A 17469-nucleotide genomic window follows, 5' to 3' on the forward strand; every position below is an offset into this window, starting at 1 on the left:
GCCCCCCAGACCCCCCTATATATATTTACACCCCTGAAAAATGGGCTCAAAATCAACTTTTCTCCTGGTTTGGTGGTGTTTAAGCCCCTTTATGGGCATGTCTAAGTCAGTGCGCCCCTCTCCCCCCCCCCCCCCCCTCCACACACAATAATTTTAGTTTTTTTTTTGTTCTGGGGGAGGGCCTTAATTTTTGGTCGCCTTTTAGAGGGAAGGGTCACAATTTTTGTGCTTTAGATTGGAGAAGGGTCGCAATGTTTGAACCAGAAATAAATTCAACTTAGCAGCCCCCCCCGGTAAATAGTGACCTTTTCCTTAGTTACTGATGACCTAAAGGCAGAGGCAGGGTCATGACCAAAAGTCTCACCTCACTGTTTGTTTGTTTGTTTTAATAGGCAAATAAATATCATTGCACTTCAGGGAAGAGGGACGCAAACGTAAGAAAACCAGTGTGTCCTGGGGATTCCAGTAGAGGTCTTGCTGTTAAAACGTCCAGTTTATCGACACGGAAGTTTTCACTGCAGGTGTTAGTTGCCGTTTCCTGGCTTGAAGGTTGTGTATTGCAAGGTCGATTCGTTGAATCAGTAACATCGGTAGTGCTATCGCCCATCTGTGAAGCAGCCACATAGAACGCACCGTTACAGCACTCAGGCTGAAGATTATATATCGATATATAGGTTGCACACTGGGGTACAGCACAAGCCAATGAAGCCGCTGAGCTTTTCGAATATACCTATTCCTATTACCTATTAAAAGTAGTATACTTTTCGAATTTACCTATTCCTATTACCTATTAAAAGTAGTATACTTTTCGAATTTACCTATTCCTATTACCTATTAAAAGTAGTATACTTTTCGAATTTACCTATTCCTATTACCTATTGAAAGTAGTATACTTTTCGAATTTACCTATTCCTATTACCTATTGAAAGTAGTATACTTTTCGAATTTACCTATTCCTATTACCTATTGAAAGTAGTATACTTTTCGAATTTACCTATTCCTATTACCTATTGAAAGTAGTATACTTTTCGAATTTACCTATTCCTATTACCTATTGAAAGTAGTATACTTTTCGAATTTACCTATTCCTATTACCTATTAAAAGTAGTATACTTTTCGAATTTACCTATTCCTATTACCTATTGAAAGTAGTATACTTTTCGAATTTACCTATTCCTATTACCTATTGAAAGTAGTATACTTTTCGAATTTACCTTTTCCTATTACCTATTGAAAGTAGTATACTTTTCGAATTTACCTATTCCTATTACCTATTGAAAGTAGTATACTTGGGAATTCAAGACTAACCTGAACACAGCACTCATTCTCCAATGCTTCGAATTTCCTCTTTCTTGTTGGTTCTTCGGATAACTATTTGTTTAGAAAGAAATTGAAAAAAAAAAACGTTATCAACGCTTTAACTGTTCACCTGAATGTTGTAGAAAGAAATCTTACTTTTTCTCCAAAGTCTGGCATCTGATAGGATACAGTTTTCACATCAAAAGTTTTCAGAAGGCATTCCATAACCTGAATATCTTATAAAAAGAAAAATTAAAACGGCGATCTACAATAACTTTGAAACTAGGTTGATTAGCTAGCGATATTGAGATGATAAGTGCAGGCGTCCTGCTAGCGGTGGGTGAAAATAGCGTGCACCCTCTCCCCCCCCACCTTCCACCGGCTTCTCCTACTGAAGAACCACCCCTGTAATTCATAGACAGTTACAGCACAGAATCTCGAGAACAGATTTAACACAGTAAATTAAGGAAAGCAAAGAGGTAAGTAAGTTTTACCTCTAAAGCCATTATCTCGCATGACTCCACATGTCTTTTGCACTTGTTCGATACAAGGAGAAAAAGAACACAAACGGCCCCCTTCTCTCTGAAAGACACAGATACATTCTCACTTCAAAAAGTAATTTCATTGATAGCAACAGACTCTTAAGAACCTATTAAGGGTACCTTTAATGCCTTCTTTGAAAACTTGATAGCATCCCAGGGAGAAGGTAGATCTAGAAATACTTTAGCACGAAAACAAAACAGAAAACAAACAGCATATTACAATAAGATACAGTATACATACATTAAGTAAAACTGCATCCATTCAGGCCCGAATCAAGGGAGTGGGGGTTCGGATAAACCACCCCACTTGAATGGAAGGTCCGCTCAAACAAAATAATTTTGAAGAGCACTGTGGTTTAGAGGGGAATACATAAGAGAAAAAGGTCTGCTAATAACTGCTGAACGAGCACCTCCGCTCAAGGTCATGCATATGTACAATTCTAGTTACTGACAAACAAAAAACAACCAATCCTACATTTTATATACAGGTGAATCATTGGCCGTCAACGTTGATATGTTATAGAATAAGACATAATAGAGCTGATTATCCAAAAACATCAAAGTACTACTCACCAGCGTCTGCAATATTCTCCTCTAGGAAACCATCTGCAGTGACATTGCGATGAGTCACTGTGACTAAGTGGTCAACGTTGTGGTCTATAAACTCCTTCCTATCAGTCAAAATACAGTGGTATCTCTATTTTTGGGAGTTTGAATGGTGGCCGCATCATCATCATCATCATCATCATCATCATCATCATCATCATCATCATCATCATCATCATCATCATCATCATCATCATCATCATCATCACTCCAGAGTTTCCCTTGCCTGTTTTGACCTCTCATTATCATTAATCCACACTAGTATTTACCTTGCCAGTTTCAACCTCTTCTTCTTGTCCTCATTAATCAACACCAGTATCTACTTTACCAGTTTTGACCTCTCATCCTCATTAATCCACACCAGTATCTACTTTACCAGTTTTGACCTCTCCTCCTCGTCCTCATTAATCCAAACCAGTATCTACTTTACCAGTTTTGACCTCTCATTATCATCATTGATCCACACCAGTATTTCCTGCTTTGACAGTTTTGACCGTTTATTGTCACTCCAGAGTTTCCCTTGACAGTTTTGACCGTTTATTGTCACTCCAGAGTTTCCCTTGCCTGTTTTGACCTCTCATTATCATTAATCCACACTAGTATTTACCTTGCCAGTTTCAACCTCTTCTTCTTGTCCTCATTAATCAACACCAGTATCTACTTTACCAGTTTTGACCTCTCATCCTCATTAATCCACACCAGTATCTACTTTACCAGTTTTGACCTCTCCTCCTCGTCCTCATTAATCCAAACCAGTATCTACTTTACCAGTTTTGACCTCTCATTATCATCATTGATCCACACCAGTATTTCCTGCTTTGACAGTTTTGACCGTTTATTGTCATCATTATTAATCCACACTAATATTTACCTTGCCTGTTTTGACCTCTCTTCGTGGAACTCATAGGTATACAAGTGACCAGTGGGTGCTATTGATCTTATGAGAGCATGTGACATTGAAGCACTGCCAGTACCTTTATTAGAGAAAATAGACATTATTCAGGGTATGTACACGAAGGTATCCATTTACGTAATGTAACGTTTTGCAAACGATTTATTCAAGGTCTCCTCTACTCAACGAACAAGTCCTGCAAGCTGCATGAAAGGCGGCACACTGGGTCGTGAGCGTTACCCTAAATAATGCTCTGAGCGTGGTCCTGAGCATTACCCTGAACGTAGTCGACCTGGACCCAGGGAGAGGGGGGAATGGGTGGTTCTTCCCATGTCGACATGATAGGGATGATCGTCGTATTTTTTAGATGTCACAATCGGGCCTCAGGTATTTTTAAAAGGGGTATCCGAGAAAAAAAATAGGCTTTTCTCTTAGAAATGGTATTTTAGGGCTTCTGATGTATTTTTAGGCTCGTGCAGGTACTTTTTAGGGTTATTTTTCGAATTTTCCAACGAGCATCCCTATCACTTTTACCTTGAAGAACCATCCCCGGATATTACCCTGAGCGTTAACCTGCGCGTTGACCTCCGCAGGTATCTCGAGTGTTTATTGTACTTTTTCAGTATTTTTATGAATTGGGCTTCCTGTGGTACTATTCATGGAAAAGAGGGGACTGAGGGCGAGTTGAAACGGAACAGGAAGCCGGAGGAGGGGGGTAGGACAAATTCATTCCTCCCTCCCAGGCCTCCGCTCTTTCTAGATCCCGCCACAGTCCGAAATCGATAAAACCCAAAACACTTGAGACGCCTGCAGAGGAGGCTGGAAATTGTTAACTGCAGCGTGTACTTATAAGTGTATTTTAAACAAATTTTTTTTTTCATTTTATTTTCGAGCGTGGTCTTGGAAACTTGCTTATTGTACAATGGGTTGTGATTGGAACGGATTTAATAGCTTCTAAGATTAGAATCTCTTTTGTATATGATCATATTGTGGCTTCTGTTCCTGGGGTGGTTAGCGAGTTTCTAGAAAAGAAAGGGCCCTCGGCGATTACGCGTCCTGATTTTCGGGTAATAATCCATAGAAAAGAGGGCTGAAAGATTTGGAGATTAATTGCAGCATGTTTGTCAGGCGTCGGTAACACAACGCCCTGTTTTAACCGGAAGCTTAGCAAAAAGCAAGTGGTCATTATGACAGTCAGAGATAGTAGTCGTCGTTTTCTCGCTTCTTCCTCTGAGGCTTTGACATTCAGCGGACATTGTTGCTGAAATAAATTTCTTTAGCAATGCAAATGTAGCAGAATGTGATGACGATGAAGGGAATGAGGAAGAAAATCACTGCGGAGATCATCTGAATGACGAATTGAAGATGACTGCTTGGGAAAATAGTATCAGGGATCTTTTATCAGGGACGTAATTCATGGTGATGAAGGCAGAAGAAGAAAGTACGAACGCGGATGACCATATCGCGGCGATGGCATATCGAACTGCGCCGTCCCTCAACTTGAACCTCATGCACATCGGATGAACGATGGCTTGGTAGCGCTCCACGGCTAGCACGGTCAAGGTAAAGCTACTGGCAGTAGTAAGTACCACAGTACCACCGAGGAACGACTTACACAAGAAGTCAGCCAATGCGCCTTTACTTAGATCAAAGTTTAAGGCTAGCACTGGCGCAGCTAGGAGTGTCACTAGGTCCCCAAAGGCGAGATTCCCTAAGAGTGACGGGGTCGTTGTGCGCAAAGATGGAGTCTTGACAAAAACCACAAGGATCAAAGCATTGCCGGCTGCACCGATTGTTGTTACCATCCCGAATGCGCCATAGATCACGTTGTCAGTAATTTGCTTGCAAATATCCATAAGCACAGCACTCAATTATGTCCCAATAGACTTCATGTCCTAGGACACTCTCCCGATATGCTCAAAAATATTTTTTTTATGAAAAATACAAGCAACCATCAACTTGTGCTTGCCAAGCGAAGCGACAAGGGATTAGAGATGGCACCGCAAAGCACTGTTGGAAAGCTAGGATACCCCTGACTAGGTGCAGCGGTGTTTGACTTTGACGGGCTGTAAAAAAACTCAAAATAGGGGGGAGGTATCTGTTTTCAGTCTGTTTTTTTGTAAATTCAGCTAAAAAATAACCAGGAATCAATGGGTTGAACTGGCCATACGCTCTAAATACCACTCACATTCTCAAAGAAACTTCCAATAGACACACAGCTTTTACAATTTTAAATTTATGTTTTGTGTTTTCCGTTAAAAATCGGAGATTGTGACGTAATTGATCGAAAGTAAACTGGTGACAAAGCGGCTTTAAGAGTCAGTTCTAAAGTAATTTTAAAGTGCTCTTGTCTCGAGCCATTTTTGAATATCATTACATTTCCTCACTAGGAAATCTCAAAATATAATTTGTCTACATGTATATCCATTAAATTTCGTGCATTGAAGTTCGCTGTCTTTATTTTTCGCGAGTCTTAAAGCTCACGATTTTTTTCAATACATCATTTTAAGAGATTCACATGGATTACAGATTGAGTTAAGGGAAATGATACAGATCTGTGTGTCCTTGTGATACAACAAGCCCTGTCAATGCATGCTCGAAGCAACACTAGGGGAACAACTAGCAATGCCCAGGAACATACTGAACAATCAGGAAAACGCACCATCTATGCTCAGGGCAACATTCAGAAAGATTTTCAGTTCAGGGCAACACTCAGGTCAACGCTCAGGGCAATGCTCAACAATCAGGGCAATTGCCCTAATATTGCAAATGCTCAACACTCAGGACAATATAATATTATCCTGAGTGTTGAGCATTTCCCCGAGCGCTAATATTCAGGGCAAAGCTCAGTCAACCATCAGGGCAACAATCATATGTCAATGTTCGCGCAATGTTCAGAGCGACACTCATGGGTCAACATTCAGGTCAATGGTCTGCCAATGCCCCTGCCAATGTCAGCATTTAAAGTTACAGGGTGCTTTAAGCTCATGTGATGCAAGGAACACAATGAGTAGAGAAATATTGGACAATTATGTATGTCATTGGGAAGCTAAAAGAATGCTGAATAAGATAATCCTCTTTGTTTTGGATTTGGCTGAACTGTTTAATTTTAAGAGAGAATTTAATCACACACGTGTTTTTAGCCAATTTTTTCCCCTTATATGAATCTGCCCCAGGAGCCTAGTTGAGTATCATCCTGTGCTCTTAGCACAACCATGTACTCTACCATTATAGAGGGCTGGGAGGCAAGAGAATCCCTTGAATTTGCTTTGGAGGAGAGCCTAATTCTTTTTTTAAAATACTTCTTCAATATCAAGAGCAATAAATACCTGACTCCATGACCACAGCTCCCGGCTTTATGTCAAGCTGCATTAAGACCATACTTATGTCTGTACTGTAAAGGATCTGAGTTCGATGGGGGAGATTTATCGTCCACAGCTCAGGTGTTGGATGAAGGAGAAACAAGTACCCCTTTTTGCCTTTGGTGTTTGAAGAAAATACCTGGAATTTGAGCAAGTGATGAATCTAAAATATGTTGTGAATTGTTAGAAAGTAAATTTATCTAGATTATTTCCCAGACCTTCTATAAAATAAACAAGATAAGATCTTAGCAGATTCACATTGTGCATTGACCAACACTCTACACGCTCCTTTAACATATATACCCATTGCTGGTTTTCGTATTTGTCCTTATTCATAATTAAATATGTCAATGAGTTAAAAATAATTTAGGAACATACCTTTGATCCAAACTGCTTTCCAACCATGTCAGAGTGTGGGAATGCACCAAATTTTGTCTGATGGACCTTGCAAGCTGTGACCACTATGCTGTGCATATTGTTATGTCCCTATTACAAAATTTATGGTTATTGTACACATGGCATTAGCTAGAAAATTGTGTCAGAGGGGAAGGGGGAGGGTGGTAAACAATCCCCAGTCACTTTTAGTATTTGCTGGAAGAGGTAGAATAAAAACCAATTTTATAAAATCCTGAGTCTACAGCAGAGGCAGCTCCTCCTTTCTCCTTCACGACATGCTACATAGAAACGTGCCAGCCCCCTGAAGTGGGGTAGAATGTCAATCAACCTTGACCTTGGAAAAGAAAAGGATCAAGCATGTGACACTAATGCCTAGTGCACACTAGTGACATAACGACATAACAACATAGGCGCATGCAGTCTTTTCAAGCCCAACATAACAACACGGAAATAATGACATAAAAGAAAAAACATGTTTTTTTCTCTTACGTCGTTATGCCCATGTTGTTAAGTTGGGCTTATGTCAAAATGTTGAACCATTCACACTTGAACATATGAACATAAGGGTGCACATGCCTATGTCGTTATGTCACTAGTGTGTACCAGGCATAACTTTACAATAAGGAAACAAAACATAATAACAAAAATCTTGTTTGTTAAAACTGTTACTCCTATAGCGGCCAGGGGTCTATTCTCAAAATATAAGGAAATGACCAGTAGCGGTATGGCTGTGCCCTTAGTTTCGCCCCACCCCCCCCCCCCCCCCCACCCATTTGAGTTAGACATATAAAGCACAATCTACAGTAACGCACGTGTGTACATTTGCAGTAACATCACTGCATAACACACACAAATTTAACATCGAACGACCGATTCTGTACTCACCAGGTATAAAATAACCGTGTCTCCCTCGCATATGGTTGAATTATATTTAAGAAAACTCATACTAAAAATGATTAATAACGTTTTTCTTCTTTTGAAGAAAGTTTGTATGAATTTCCGCTGACTTTATTGTGGGCGGCTTGTTGACTGCGATATGTGCTCAGCGGTGACAACCTCCAATACAAAAAATCAAAATGGCGGACGTAGAACAAGTCCAAGTGAGATTTTTTACAAAACAAAAAAAGTAAGTAATCTATCATTCAAGGAAGCTGCAAAATGAGAATGTTTTCTACAGAATAGTTATATTTTGAGATATATGTTTTCGTAAGCGTAATAATTATGAATTACAGGACAATTGATATGCACGCTAAACCACGTGTGTGGACGAGATTCGTCCACGAGTTGTGTGTATGGTGGTTTTTGTTTATTTTTTAGTTATTCAGCACATTTGGATTGCTTCTCAGGTATGAGATCGCCGACACTCCGTTCTCATTATCCGCTAATATCGGACACGATGATCTCAATGACCTCATCAATGGCTTGCTTGGAGCAGGAAATGGTGAGTTACAGTATCATCATACAGGCCCGTACCCAGGGGGGTGCAGGGGGTGCGAACGCACCGCCCCAACGGCCCAAGGTCCATTTTCGGACGTGCTATTTGTAGACAAAACTTTAAAGCATAAGCTAGATCATTCCGGTATGAGCCGAATCCGACAATAAACGTCCGTGGAGATCCTGCAAAGGTATCAGAAAAATGCCTTTTTGTTTTTCGGGGGTTCAGATTACTATCAGAGAACTCACTCCCCCCGGTCCATTTTTTCGGATTTCGAACCCCCCCCCCCCCTCCCCAAGAAAACTCCTGGGTATGGGCCTGTCATATGAATTTCTAGTAAAAATGTGAAAGTTATGTATACTTGATATACAAGCTGATACAAATTTAATACAAGCTGATAAAAATTTACAAGGATTAATGCCTTTATCTGTTACAAATAGTATAGTCATGTTTACTAGCAGAAATTATTGTGTTGGGCAGGTTTTTGAACTCATGAATGCTTGCAAAGCATTTGGCTGCTGCATTTGTCTGCTGTATTTTATTTTAATATTTTGTAGAATCAGAAATATCAGGAACTGACAGTGAAGTTGGTCAGAGCATCCAGTTTGACTTCCTCATTGACAGTCAGTATTTACAAGACACCATTCAAAAACATATGAAGGCAAAGGAAATATCAGCTGTGAGTCAGACTTGATGATAATTTTCAACCTGATATAAATATTTAAATTTTCTTTATCTGTTTGATCACACGCTCCATAAAAGATTAATTTGAATCAATTGACCATTTACCAAAGTAACCTCAAATTTAGTCAATAATACAATAGGAAAAATTTAGTATTCTCCAACTTTACCCCTTCTGAACTTCCTCTGATTTGTAACTTTTGCTTGAGTGAAGATAAAGATAGTGATGCCTGTTATAGGGCAGTGCGAAAATAATTTATGCAGGTGTGTTAGATTATGGATTTAAAATTTTGCTCTAAAAAACTGAGTGGACAGCAAATCACTAATTCATCAATCTCTTAACACAACTGTCTTGTTACCTGTGCAAAAAAGATAGACAATTTTACAGGAGGCTTATAATTTGTGACTGCTAGCGTTGCAGTGTTCTGATTATGATTGCAAATTTGAGCCCGGGGGTGGGGGGAGCTTTCCCTTTTATAGCGGAACCTCATGTTCAAGTCGTATTTAATTTACGGTTTGAATAACTCCCAAGTGATTGGTTGGAACAACAAGTTCATACCTGTTTCCCGTGTTCACAGTTTTACTGCTCATGCTGTAAGTTATGAAACTTACCATTGTAAGTTGTACTGAGGTTAATCAATTACTTCTATTGCAGGAAAGTGTGGTAGAAATTGAATATTTAGAGAAGCACCCTGCCCCTCAACCAGATAACATCTTAGTTCATGATGACTGGGTTAGTTCAGTGTCAAGATGCAAAAATTGGTATGGAAAAAACTTTTACTTTTACTTTATATAGAGTATAAAATCAGATTCATGTCACAGCATCATCTACATAAAGATGCCATAAGATGCACACGTTATTTTTTCCTGTTTTGACCAAATAGTCCAATCAAACTATGGTTTAAGATTGTACTAATTGCAACACAAGGTTTTTCAATGTTTTTGTATTAATTAATTCTCCTTTTATAACATACTAATTTATAAGTCTAAAAAAATCAAAGCAGTCAAACACCCTGATGAAAAACCCCATTGAATCTCCCCATACAAGGCTCGTGTTTTAAAAAACTACAGAAATCCCAAATCATGAAAATCACGAAAAATACACACCACTATAAATGATAAAAAAATATATACCGTATTTCCCAGCTTATAATGCACACTTTTTTACTCCCTAAATGACCTAAAAAAACGGCTCACATCATAAGTGGAACCCATTGTTCTCAGTATGATAAAAAGCGGAAATCAATATGAAAATGCGGCGTTCCCATTGTAGGTGAGAAACAGTCACAAAATCGCTTAAAAATTACATAGTAAAAGGTATTCCAAACAAAGAATATCTTTAATTTCCTCATCATGTGTTTTGTAAGAAAATAAGCCCCAAAACAGGAGTGAACCCTTAACAGATCTTGAGAGGCCTCCAGGGCTGCAGCACATTTAGTGCTCCTGGCTCATAAAAATTCTAGTGTTTTCGCCCTACGGCCAATGCAAAGGGTCATTAAAATTCCCTCTCAATCAGTTCTTAATTTTAAAGAAATTATAAAAACTTCCAACATTAAAATCTATTTTAACAGAAAAGCGATATCATGAGAATGATTTTTTAATGTGTCCATATCACTTTTCTTGAATCAATGACATTATTATTAAGAGCCAATGAGCACCGTTTGCATGAAAACCTGTTTTCATCATGTATAGTCATTTATGATGAAGAAATGTATGCAAGATCAAAGTGGTGGTGACAAGGATAGCTAATAAAATCTGTGCATTTTACCCGAAATAACTGAACTATTTCAAATAACGTTAAGTTTTTACTAGAGAAATGTATTTCTCTAGTAATCTATAGTGGTATAAATTACTTTTTTCTAAAGTATGTATTTTTTTGTTATTTTCATGATTTGGGAGCCTTGTCGTTTTTCATACAAGCCTTGAATGTGGAAATTAGATCCCATATTTCGGGGTGTTTGCTTGCTCCAATTTTTTTAGACCTTTAGTATGTTATAGAGGGTTACTTTCTGAGCCAGAAACTGTTAAAAAACCGTAGATTGACTGGACTAAAAATCAAATCCTTAGGGCTCACACTTAATTTTTAAATGGTTTTCTAAAAATATTTCTATTCTATTTTATATTTCAATAAGTGGCAACATTGAAGTGTTTTTTATTCCACATGCACACACTAAGCACAACAAGATTTAAAGGAATTGAAAAAAGACAGCCACATCCTTTCATTGACAAAGTGACATTTTTAGGTTTATAAAGGAAATTACAAGGATTATATCATGTTTTATTTCAGTATTATCACTGGAAGCTATGACAACTGTGTTCAAATCTGGGATGATCAAGGTACACAGCATGTAGCAAATAGATAAACAGAGGACACATATAACTGATATTTATATACAGTATTGTTCTTTCTCTTGTTTGAAATTTCAAAAGATATAAATAACACTGCCATTTTTGTTTACCCTTTGTGTAGTTGCATCCTTAATCTGAACACTTTATTTCAAGTTGTTCAGTTATTGAACTAGACCCAGTCCTTGAATTATATCCTTGATGTTTGTGTAGGTTCATGTTTAGCCAAAGTCAAAGGCCACACTAGTCCTGTAAAAGATGTAGAGTGGGTATCAAAAGGTAAGTATTGTATTGGTACAGTACAATAGATAGCAAATGCACTGCTACCACCATATGAACCCTGTACTTTTACTTCAATTTTTATTCACCTCCTTTTAAGGCCTGTGCCAATTGTAAATAATGCATACGAAACACAATTTTGTTTTCTTAATAGATGAACAGAAAGGTGTATTTCTCAGTTCGTCCCAGGACCAGTCAATAAGAGTAATGGAGGTAATAATGTAATTGTGAAGACCATGTCTGTCCAATGTAGTACTGACTGTGCCTGTCCAATCTAGTACTGACTGTGCATGTCCAATGTAGTACTGACTGTGCCTGTCCAATGTAGGACTGACTGTGCATGTCCAATGTAGTACTGATTGTGCCTGTCCAATTTAGTACTGACTGTGCCTGTCTAATGTAGGACTGACTGTGCCTGTCTAATGTAGGACTGACTGTGCCTGTCCAATGTAGTACTGACTGTGCATGTCCAATGTAGTACTGACTGTGCATATCCAATGTAGGACTGACTGTGCCTGTCCAATGAAGTACTGACTGTGCCTGTCCAATGTAGTACTGACTGTACCTGTCCAATGTAGTACTGACTGTGCATGTCCAATGTAGTACTGACTGTGCCTGTCCAATGTAGGACTGACTGTGCCTGTCCAATGTAGTACCGACTGTGCCTGTCCAATGTAGGACTGACTGTGCATGTCCAATGTAGTACTGACTGTGCCTGTCCAATGTAGGACTGACTGTACCTGTCCAATGTAGTACTGACTGTGCATGTCCAATGTAGTACTGACTGTGCCTGTCTAATGTAGTACTGACTGTGCCTGTCCAATGTAGGACTGACTGTGCCTGTCCAATGTAGTACTGACTGTTCATGTCCAATGTAGTACTGACTGTGCATGTCCAATGTAGTACCGACTGTGCCTGTCCAATGTAGTACTGACTGTGCATGTCCAATGTAGGACTGACTGTGCCTGTCCAATGTAGTACTGACTGTGCATGTCCAATGTAGTACTGACTGTGCCTGTCCAATGTAGGACTGACTGTGCCTGTCCAATGTAGTACTGATTGTACCTGTCCAATGTAGTACTGACTGTGCCTGTCCAATGTAGTACTGACTGTGCCTGTCCAATGTAGTACTGACTGTACCTGTCCAATGTAGTACTGACTGTGCCTGTCCAATGTAGGACCGACTGTGCCTGTCCAATGTAGGGCTGACTGTGCCTGTCCAATGTAGGGCTGACTGTGCCTGTCCAATGTAGTACTGACTGTTCATGTCCAATGTAGTACTGACTGTGCCTGTCAAATGTAGTACTGACTGTGCATGTCCAATGTAGGACTGACTGCCCCTGTTCAATGTAGTACTGACTGTGCAAAAGCACAAACAAACAAGAACATTGATCCTTTGATGCGCATGGATTCTCAGTCTATGTAGGTTCTGTTTTCAGTAGTTGTATAGAGGACTGCCTGGGAAAAGCAGTCTGTGCAAATGATTTGATTGTGCTGGACTTGATCTAAAGAAATAATGGCATTAAAAACAGTCTTTATTTGAAAGATTTTGACAGTATTTTTTGCTAATTATGGCATTGTTTTTTTTTTTGTTAGTGGAGTATAGGGAGTGGTGAGGCATCATGTGTACATGTTTGCAAAGGCCATACACAAAGTGTGGACAGCATATCAATCAATCCCTCAGCTACCAAGGTATAACAATAACACTTCTCTTTTTTTGTTACCGTAAAAGATTTGAGCTCCTTTCAGTACATTTTTTATCCCCCTTCTCCATCAATCACTGTCCACTAGAGCCAGATTTCAAAAAAGCCTCCTCTTCCCCAAAAAGCCCCCCTCCCAAAAGCAAAAAAAAAATATTATATTTTTCCAAAAATTGATTCTTGGTTGGTCTAAAGTATAATTTACACTAATTTACACTAATTTACATAAGCATCCAAGAATAAGGGAGACCTACTGTAGTGTCAGCAAATGGAGAAAAAAAAAGTACATTTTTATATTAACCCCATTCTCTAATAAGCCACTCTAAAATTTTAAAAGTAGCAATATTATGCTTCACCCTATTGGCTATTACTCTGCAATTTGAATACTACTCAAATATTTGAAGGAAATCAATTGATAATGAGTTGTTTCTTTCTATTACAGTTTTGCAGTGGCTCGTGGGATAAGACGTTAAAGCTCTGGTCTGCGGGTGAGTTTGAAGCATTCATCAGCAAGCAAAGATAGATTGAGCTTTGTGTTTTTTTTTTCATACCTACAACACAATACTTTTCTCATACTTTCAGTTGTAAATCCTGAAGGTGGTGATGAAGGTGAAAATGGCAGTTTAAGCAAAAAACAGAAAACAACTGGAGTAAAGAAGAAAGCAACCACACGGGTACAGCTTTACTTTAAAGCTCAATTAACTTATTTGGTACAATATGATACATAATATAATAGATTCATGTGGTTCTTGCTGTGCAGTTAGGGAATTGACTATTCATATCCAGAGTTTTTATTCTATAAAGTTATTGCGGCTTGCCCTTTTTTGGGATCTAAAAAAAGTTAATGTTGCATATTTATTATAGAGTTTAATCACAATTTCGGCCATGTTATCTGAGGTACCTAGTGGTTACTGTAAATAATATATAAATATTTCTTGTACTGATGCACAGTATAAAGACTGTAAAGTCTTGACATACCAGCCAATGTATGCAAAAACCCACAAAAGAGAGCCAATAATGTGCAATTGCCTAATGTTTGCAATATGCTGACATGAGATATTTGTTTAATACACAGACACCCCTTATGACTTTCACAGGCCACACCCAGGCTGTCTCATCAGTAGTTTGGATGGATAGAACAACTATATGCAGTGCCGGGTGGGACCACTGTATACGACTCTGGGATGCTGAGTCTGGCGTCAACAAACAAACTTTGGTACTTTTGGTTATCTTTTATTACAATTCATTTATGACAAACAAAATAATATACAGGGTTTAGAATAGAAAAACATCTATCTACTTTTTTTAGCAGTATCCACAAGGGTCACTATAATTCTATGTCATGTGATGTGTAAACTGAATTTAAATGCAATTCACAAACAAAGTATAGTATATCATATGAAAGATCCTAATATTTAGATCTAAGGACTAGATTTATTACTCCATTTATTTAATACATCTTTATTGACTCAGAAGTATAAAGTTGTTACAGTTACATATCTATATGTGATATTTATGGTACATGTTCTTTTTTGAAGACTGGCTCCAAGGTATTTTGTGAAATTGCTTACTCTGCACTAAATCAATGTTTGGCATCTGGGAGTGCTGACAAGTATATTCGACTCTGGGACCACAGGGCTGAAGGTTGGTGTGAATACTGTACGTCCCTTGTGTCCCTATCTCAACATTAAAATAAAATGTCTCACATACTTCACGTAAATAGCAATATTCAGAATATTTGCAAAGATTTTCATTAGTTTAAGGGAGAGGAAATGTTAAGGTGGCAGATAAAAATGCTAGAGATTCCAAGGTCTGAGTCAGCCTTGCATGCCTGGTGATGTTGCCTTTCCAATATAACCGACTTTGGAAACCTGGTGAAAAAAACCTTTGAAAATGTTAATAATGATTTAAATTTATATAGTGTATTTCTCCTTACACATCCAAGACCAAAGGGTTTTAACCCAATTTTTTTTAATCAATCAATTTTTTTAATAGCCCATACTGCAGACTAAAATCATTTTTCCTTAGAGTTAATTGAATTAGTTCTGTTGTCCTTATGTTATTGTCTGTTAATATTTTATTAGATGGCCAGGTTGTCAGAGGCATATTAACATCACCCCAAGGATGGGTTTCTTCTGTCTCTTGGTCTCCTAGCAACCAGTTTGAACTCGCATCAGCTTCATATGACACAACTGTAAAAATATGGGACACACGCAGGTACAAGAATTTCAGCTTTGCTAACATTTTGAAACACTATAATTTGCATATATGTTGTGAAACTTAATGCAAATACAATAATTTCCACAACTGTAGTCCCAATGGGCCAATGGCATTGTTGATTGATGGTGTCCAGCATTGTGTGACAGAAACTAAAAGCAGCTACAAGGAGACTTTCTAGGCTAGAGCTTTTGGTTTTTCATTTTCTTTTTTGTTTAATGTTCGATTTTCCTGTTCTTTTTTGCTATTCGAAAGAGAGGAGGAGAGGTGTGTGAATACTGTCACTTCTCAGTATCTGATAGTACTAGAAAAAAATAAGATTTTTGTAAGTTTTGTCCTGGCTTAAGTATTTGTAAGACATTAACCTGATGAGCTAATCATAAGTACAAAATTACCACCTCAAAATAAGAACTACATCGTTTTGTCATCTTTTTGCCTTGGAGTAGTGGCATGGCAGAGTATTTACAGTAACTATGGCCAATTAATGACTATATTTTTTAGAACGATTTGTGGTAACTTACAGCGCAACCATTAAAACCATGAACACTTTCAATATGGAGTGTTTTTTTTTTGTCTGAAGAATCATACGCGACACATATAGATGAGATACTGGGACACATTCTTCTAGTTGACTGTTTGAATATTTCCCAAGTGATTTATCTTGGTTTCCTGTGCTCAAGATTTTACTGGTCGTGCTGTAATTCTAATTCTTATTATTTGAATGTCTCTGTTTGCAGCCCTTATACACCACTATACACGCTAACAGGCCATCAAGATAAAGTAATGTGTGTGAGATGGTCTTCTTCTCGTGTAAGTATAAATCTTTGTAGCCCTAATATCAATGAAAATAGTACAGAGAATGCATGCAATCTTTGTGAAGCTCCTAAATAATGAATTATCACAAACAGCCCATTTTCGAAGGAGGGGGGGAGGGGCAAAGCAAAGGGAAGTGGTGGTTGGTAGTGGATGTGGAGCCGAATATCCTAAAACCCTAGAAAAGCAATAAGACTAAAAAAGACCCTAACCCACTAACCCAGTGTGTGATGGAAACAAGATCAATACAGGTTTCAGTCTCTTCTTAAATTAAAAACCTCATCAGAATAGTGACATGCACTATATTTTGCTTCACTTTAATAGCATCTGATGAGCGGTGGGACAGATAACCAGTTGATTCTGTACCTGTGTGGCAGTAATGGATGGCGAGTCGAAGGGTCAAGTAAAGGGGATATACAAACAACAACAGATTAGAAGCTTATCAGAGAGCCATTCTTCTAAGCTATCCAACATAGATCACAAGACTTTTTTTAGTGATTTCTGAGAACTCATGAAATTTCTGGTTTCTGAGAACTCATGAATCAGACAAGCCAAGAAAGATCAATGGTGATTTTTAGGTCTTTGGAATTCTTCCAATCATGTTACAATAGATCTCACATAAATGGGACTTGTGATTTTTGTTTGTTTTATTAAAACCTTTGCAAATAGCACCGACATTGACAAGATGGTGGTTTAAGGGGGAGGGGTGGTTGGTGGTTTCAGGGGAGAGGGGTGGATTCAAATCCTATTTATAAGAACGCAGGGATTTTATACTGTTCAACAAATTTGTTGTCGGTTGCATATATACCACTTGAAACCCGTTGGTTTAACCCCCCCCCCTGCCCCTCCTCTTTCGCCGCCCCTGTGCTGAGAATCATCCAATGTGGTGTTAATGGCCTGT

At 38.4% G+C, this 17469-nt stretch overlaps 2 protein-coding genes across 2 annotated transcripts; one reads left to right on the forward strand and one right to left on the reverse strand.

Annotated features, from left to right (window-relative positions):
- Window positions 1–369: 369 nt before the first annotated feature.
- LOC5521125 (tRNA (adenine(58)-N(1))-methyltransferase catalytic subunit TRMT61A) lies at window positions 370–8133 on the reverse strand. The gene is made up of 10 exons (XM_032366306.2): window positions 7983–8133; window positions 7080–7187; window positions 6669–6840; window positions 3319–3421; window positions 2415–2512; window positions 1962–2020; window positions 1794–1881; window positions 1456–1535; window positions 1309–1371; window positions 370–607 (listed from the first exon to the last, which is right to left on the reverse strand). The coding sequence occupies exons 1-10, from the start codon at window positions 8040–8042 to the stop codon at window positions 404–406; spliced, it is 1035 nt and encodes a 344-aa protein (XP_032222197.2). The 5' UTR covers window positions 8043–8133; the 3' UTR covers window positions 370–403.
- On the forward strand, window positions 8080–17243 carry LOC5521122 (ribosome biogenesis protein WDR12 homolog). The gene is made up of 15 exons (XM_032366305.2): window positions 8080–8223; window positions 8444–8538; window positions 9090–9211; window positions 9869–9975; window positions 11501–11550; window positions 11773–11838; window positions 11993–12051; window positions 13435–13530; window positions 13981–14026; window positions 14121–14212; window positions 14614–14754; window positions 15077–15182; window positions 15623–15755; window positions 16493–16565; window positions 16893–17243. The coding sequence occupies exons 1-15, from the start codon at window positions 8174–8176 to the stop codon at window positions 17001–17003; spliced, it is 1347 nt and encodes a 448-aa protein (XP_032222196.2). The 5' UTR covers window positions 8080–8173; the 3' UTR covers window positions 17004–17243.
- Window positions 17244–17469: the final 226 nt, after the last annotated feature.

This window comes from Nematostella vectensis, chromosome 2, assembly GCF_932526225.1.
Source record: "Nematostella vectensis chromosome 2, jaNemVect1.1, whole genome shotgun sequence".
NCBI lineage: Eukaryota > Metazoa > Cnidaria > Anthozoa > Actiniaria > Edwardsiidae > Nematostella > Nematostella vectensis.

What these genes read in the sequence shown, in the direction of transcription:
- LOC5521122 (XM_032366305.2), top strand. Translation starts at nt 8,174, where the DNA reads ATGGCGGACGTAGAACAAGTCCAAGTGAGATTTTTTACAAAACAAAAA. An exon ending in TCAATCCCTCAGCTACCAAG is followed by an intron (nt 13,531 to 13,980) that starts GTATAACAATAA and finishes TTTCTATTACAG; the next exon opens with TTTTGCAGTGGCTCGTGGGA. An exon ending in AGAAGAAAGCAACCACACGG is followed by an intron (nt 14,213 to 14,613) that starts GTACAGCTTTAC and finishes TTTAATACACAG; the next exon opens with ACACCCCTTATGACTTTCAC.
- LOC5521125 (XM_032366306.2), bottom strand. Translation starts at nt 8,042, where the DNA reads ATGAGTTTTCTTAAATATAATTCAACCATATGCGAGGGAGACACGGTT. An exon ending in TGCCAGACTTTGGAGAAAAA is followed by an intron (nt 1,372 to 1,455) that starts GTAAGATTTCTT and finishes CTAAACAAATAG; the next exon opens with TTATCCGAAGAACCAACAAG. An exon ending in AGAATGAGTGCTGTGTTCAG is followed by an intron (nt 608 to 1,308) that starts GTTAGTCTTGAA and finishes GCTGCTTCACAG; the next exon opens with ATGGGCGATAGCACTACCGA.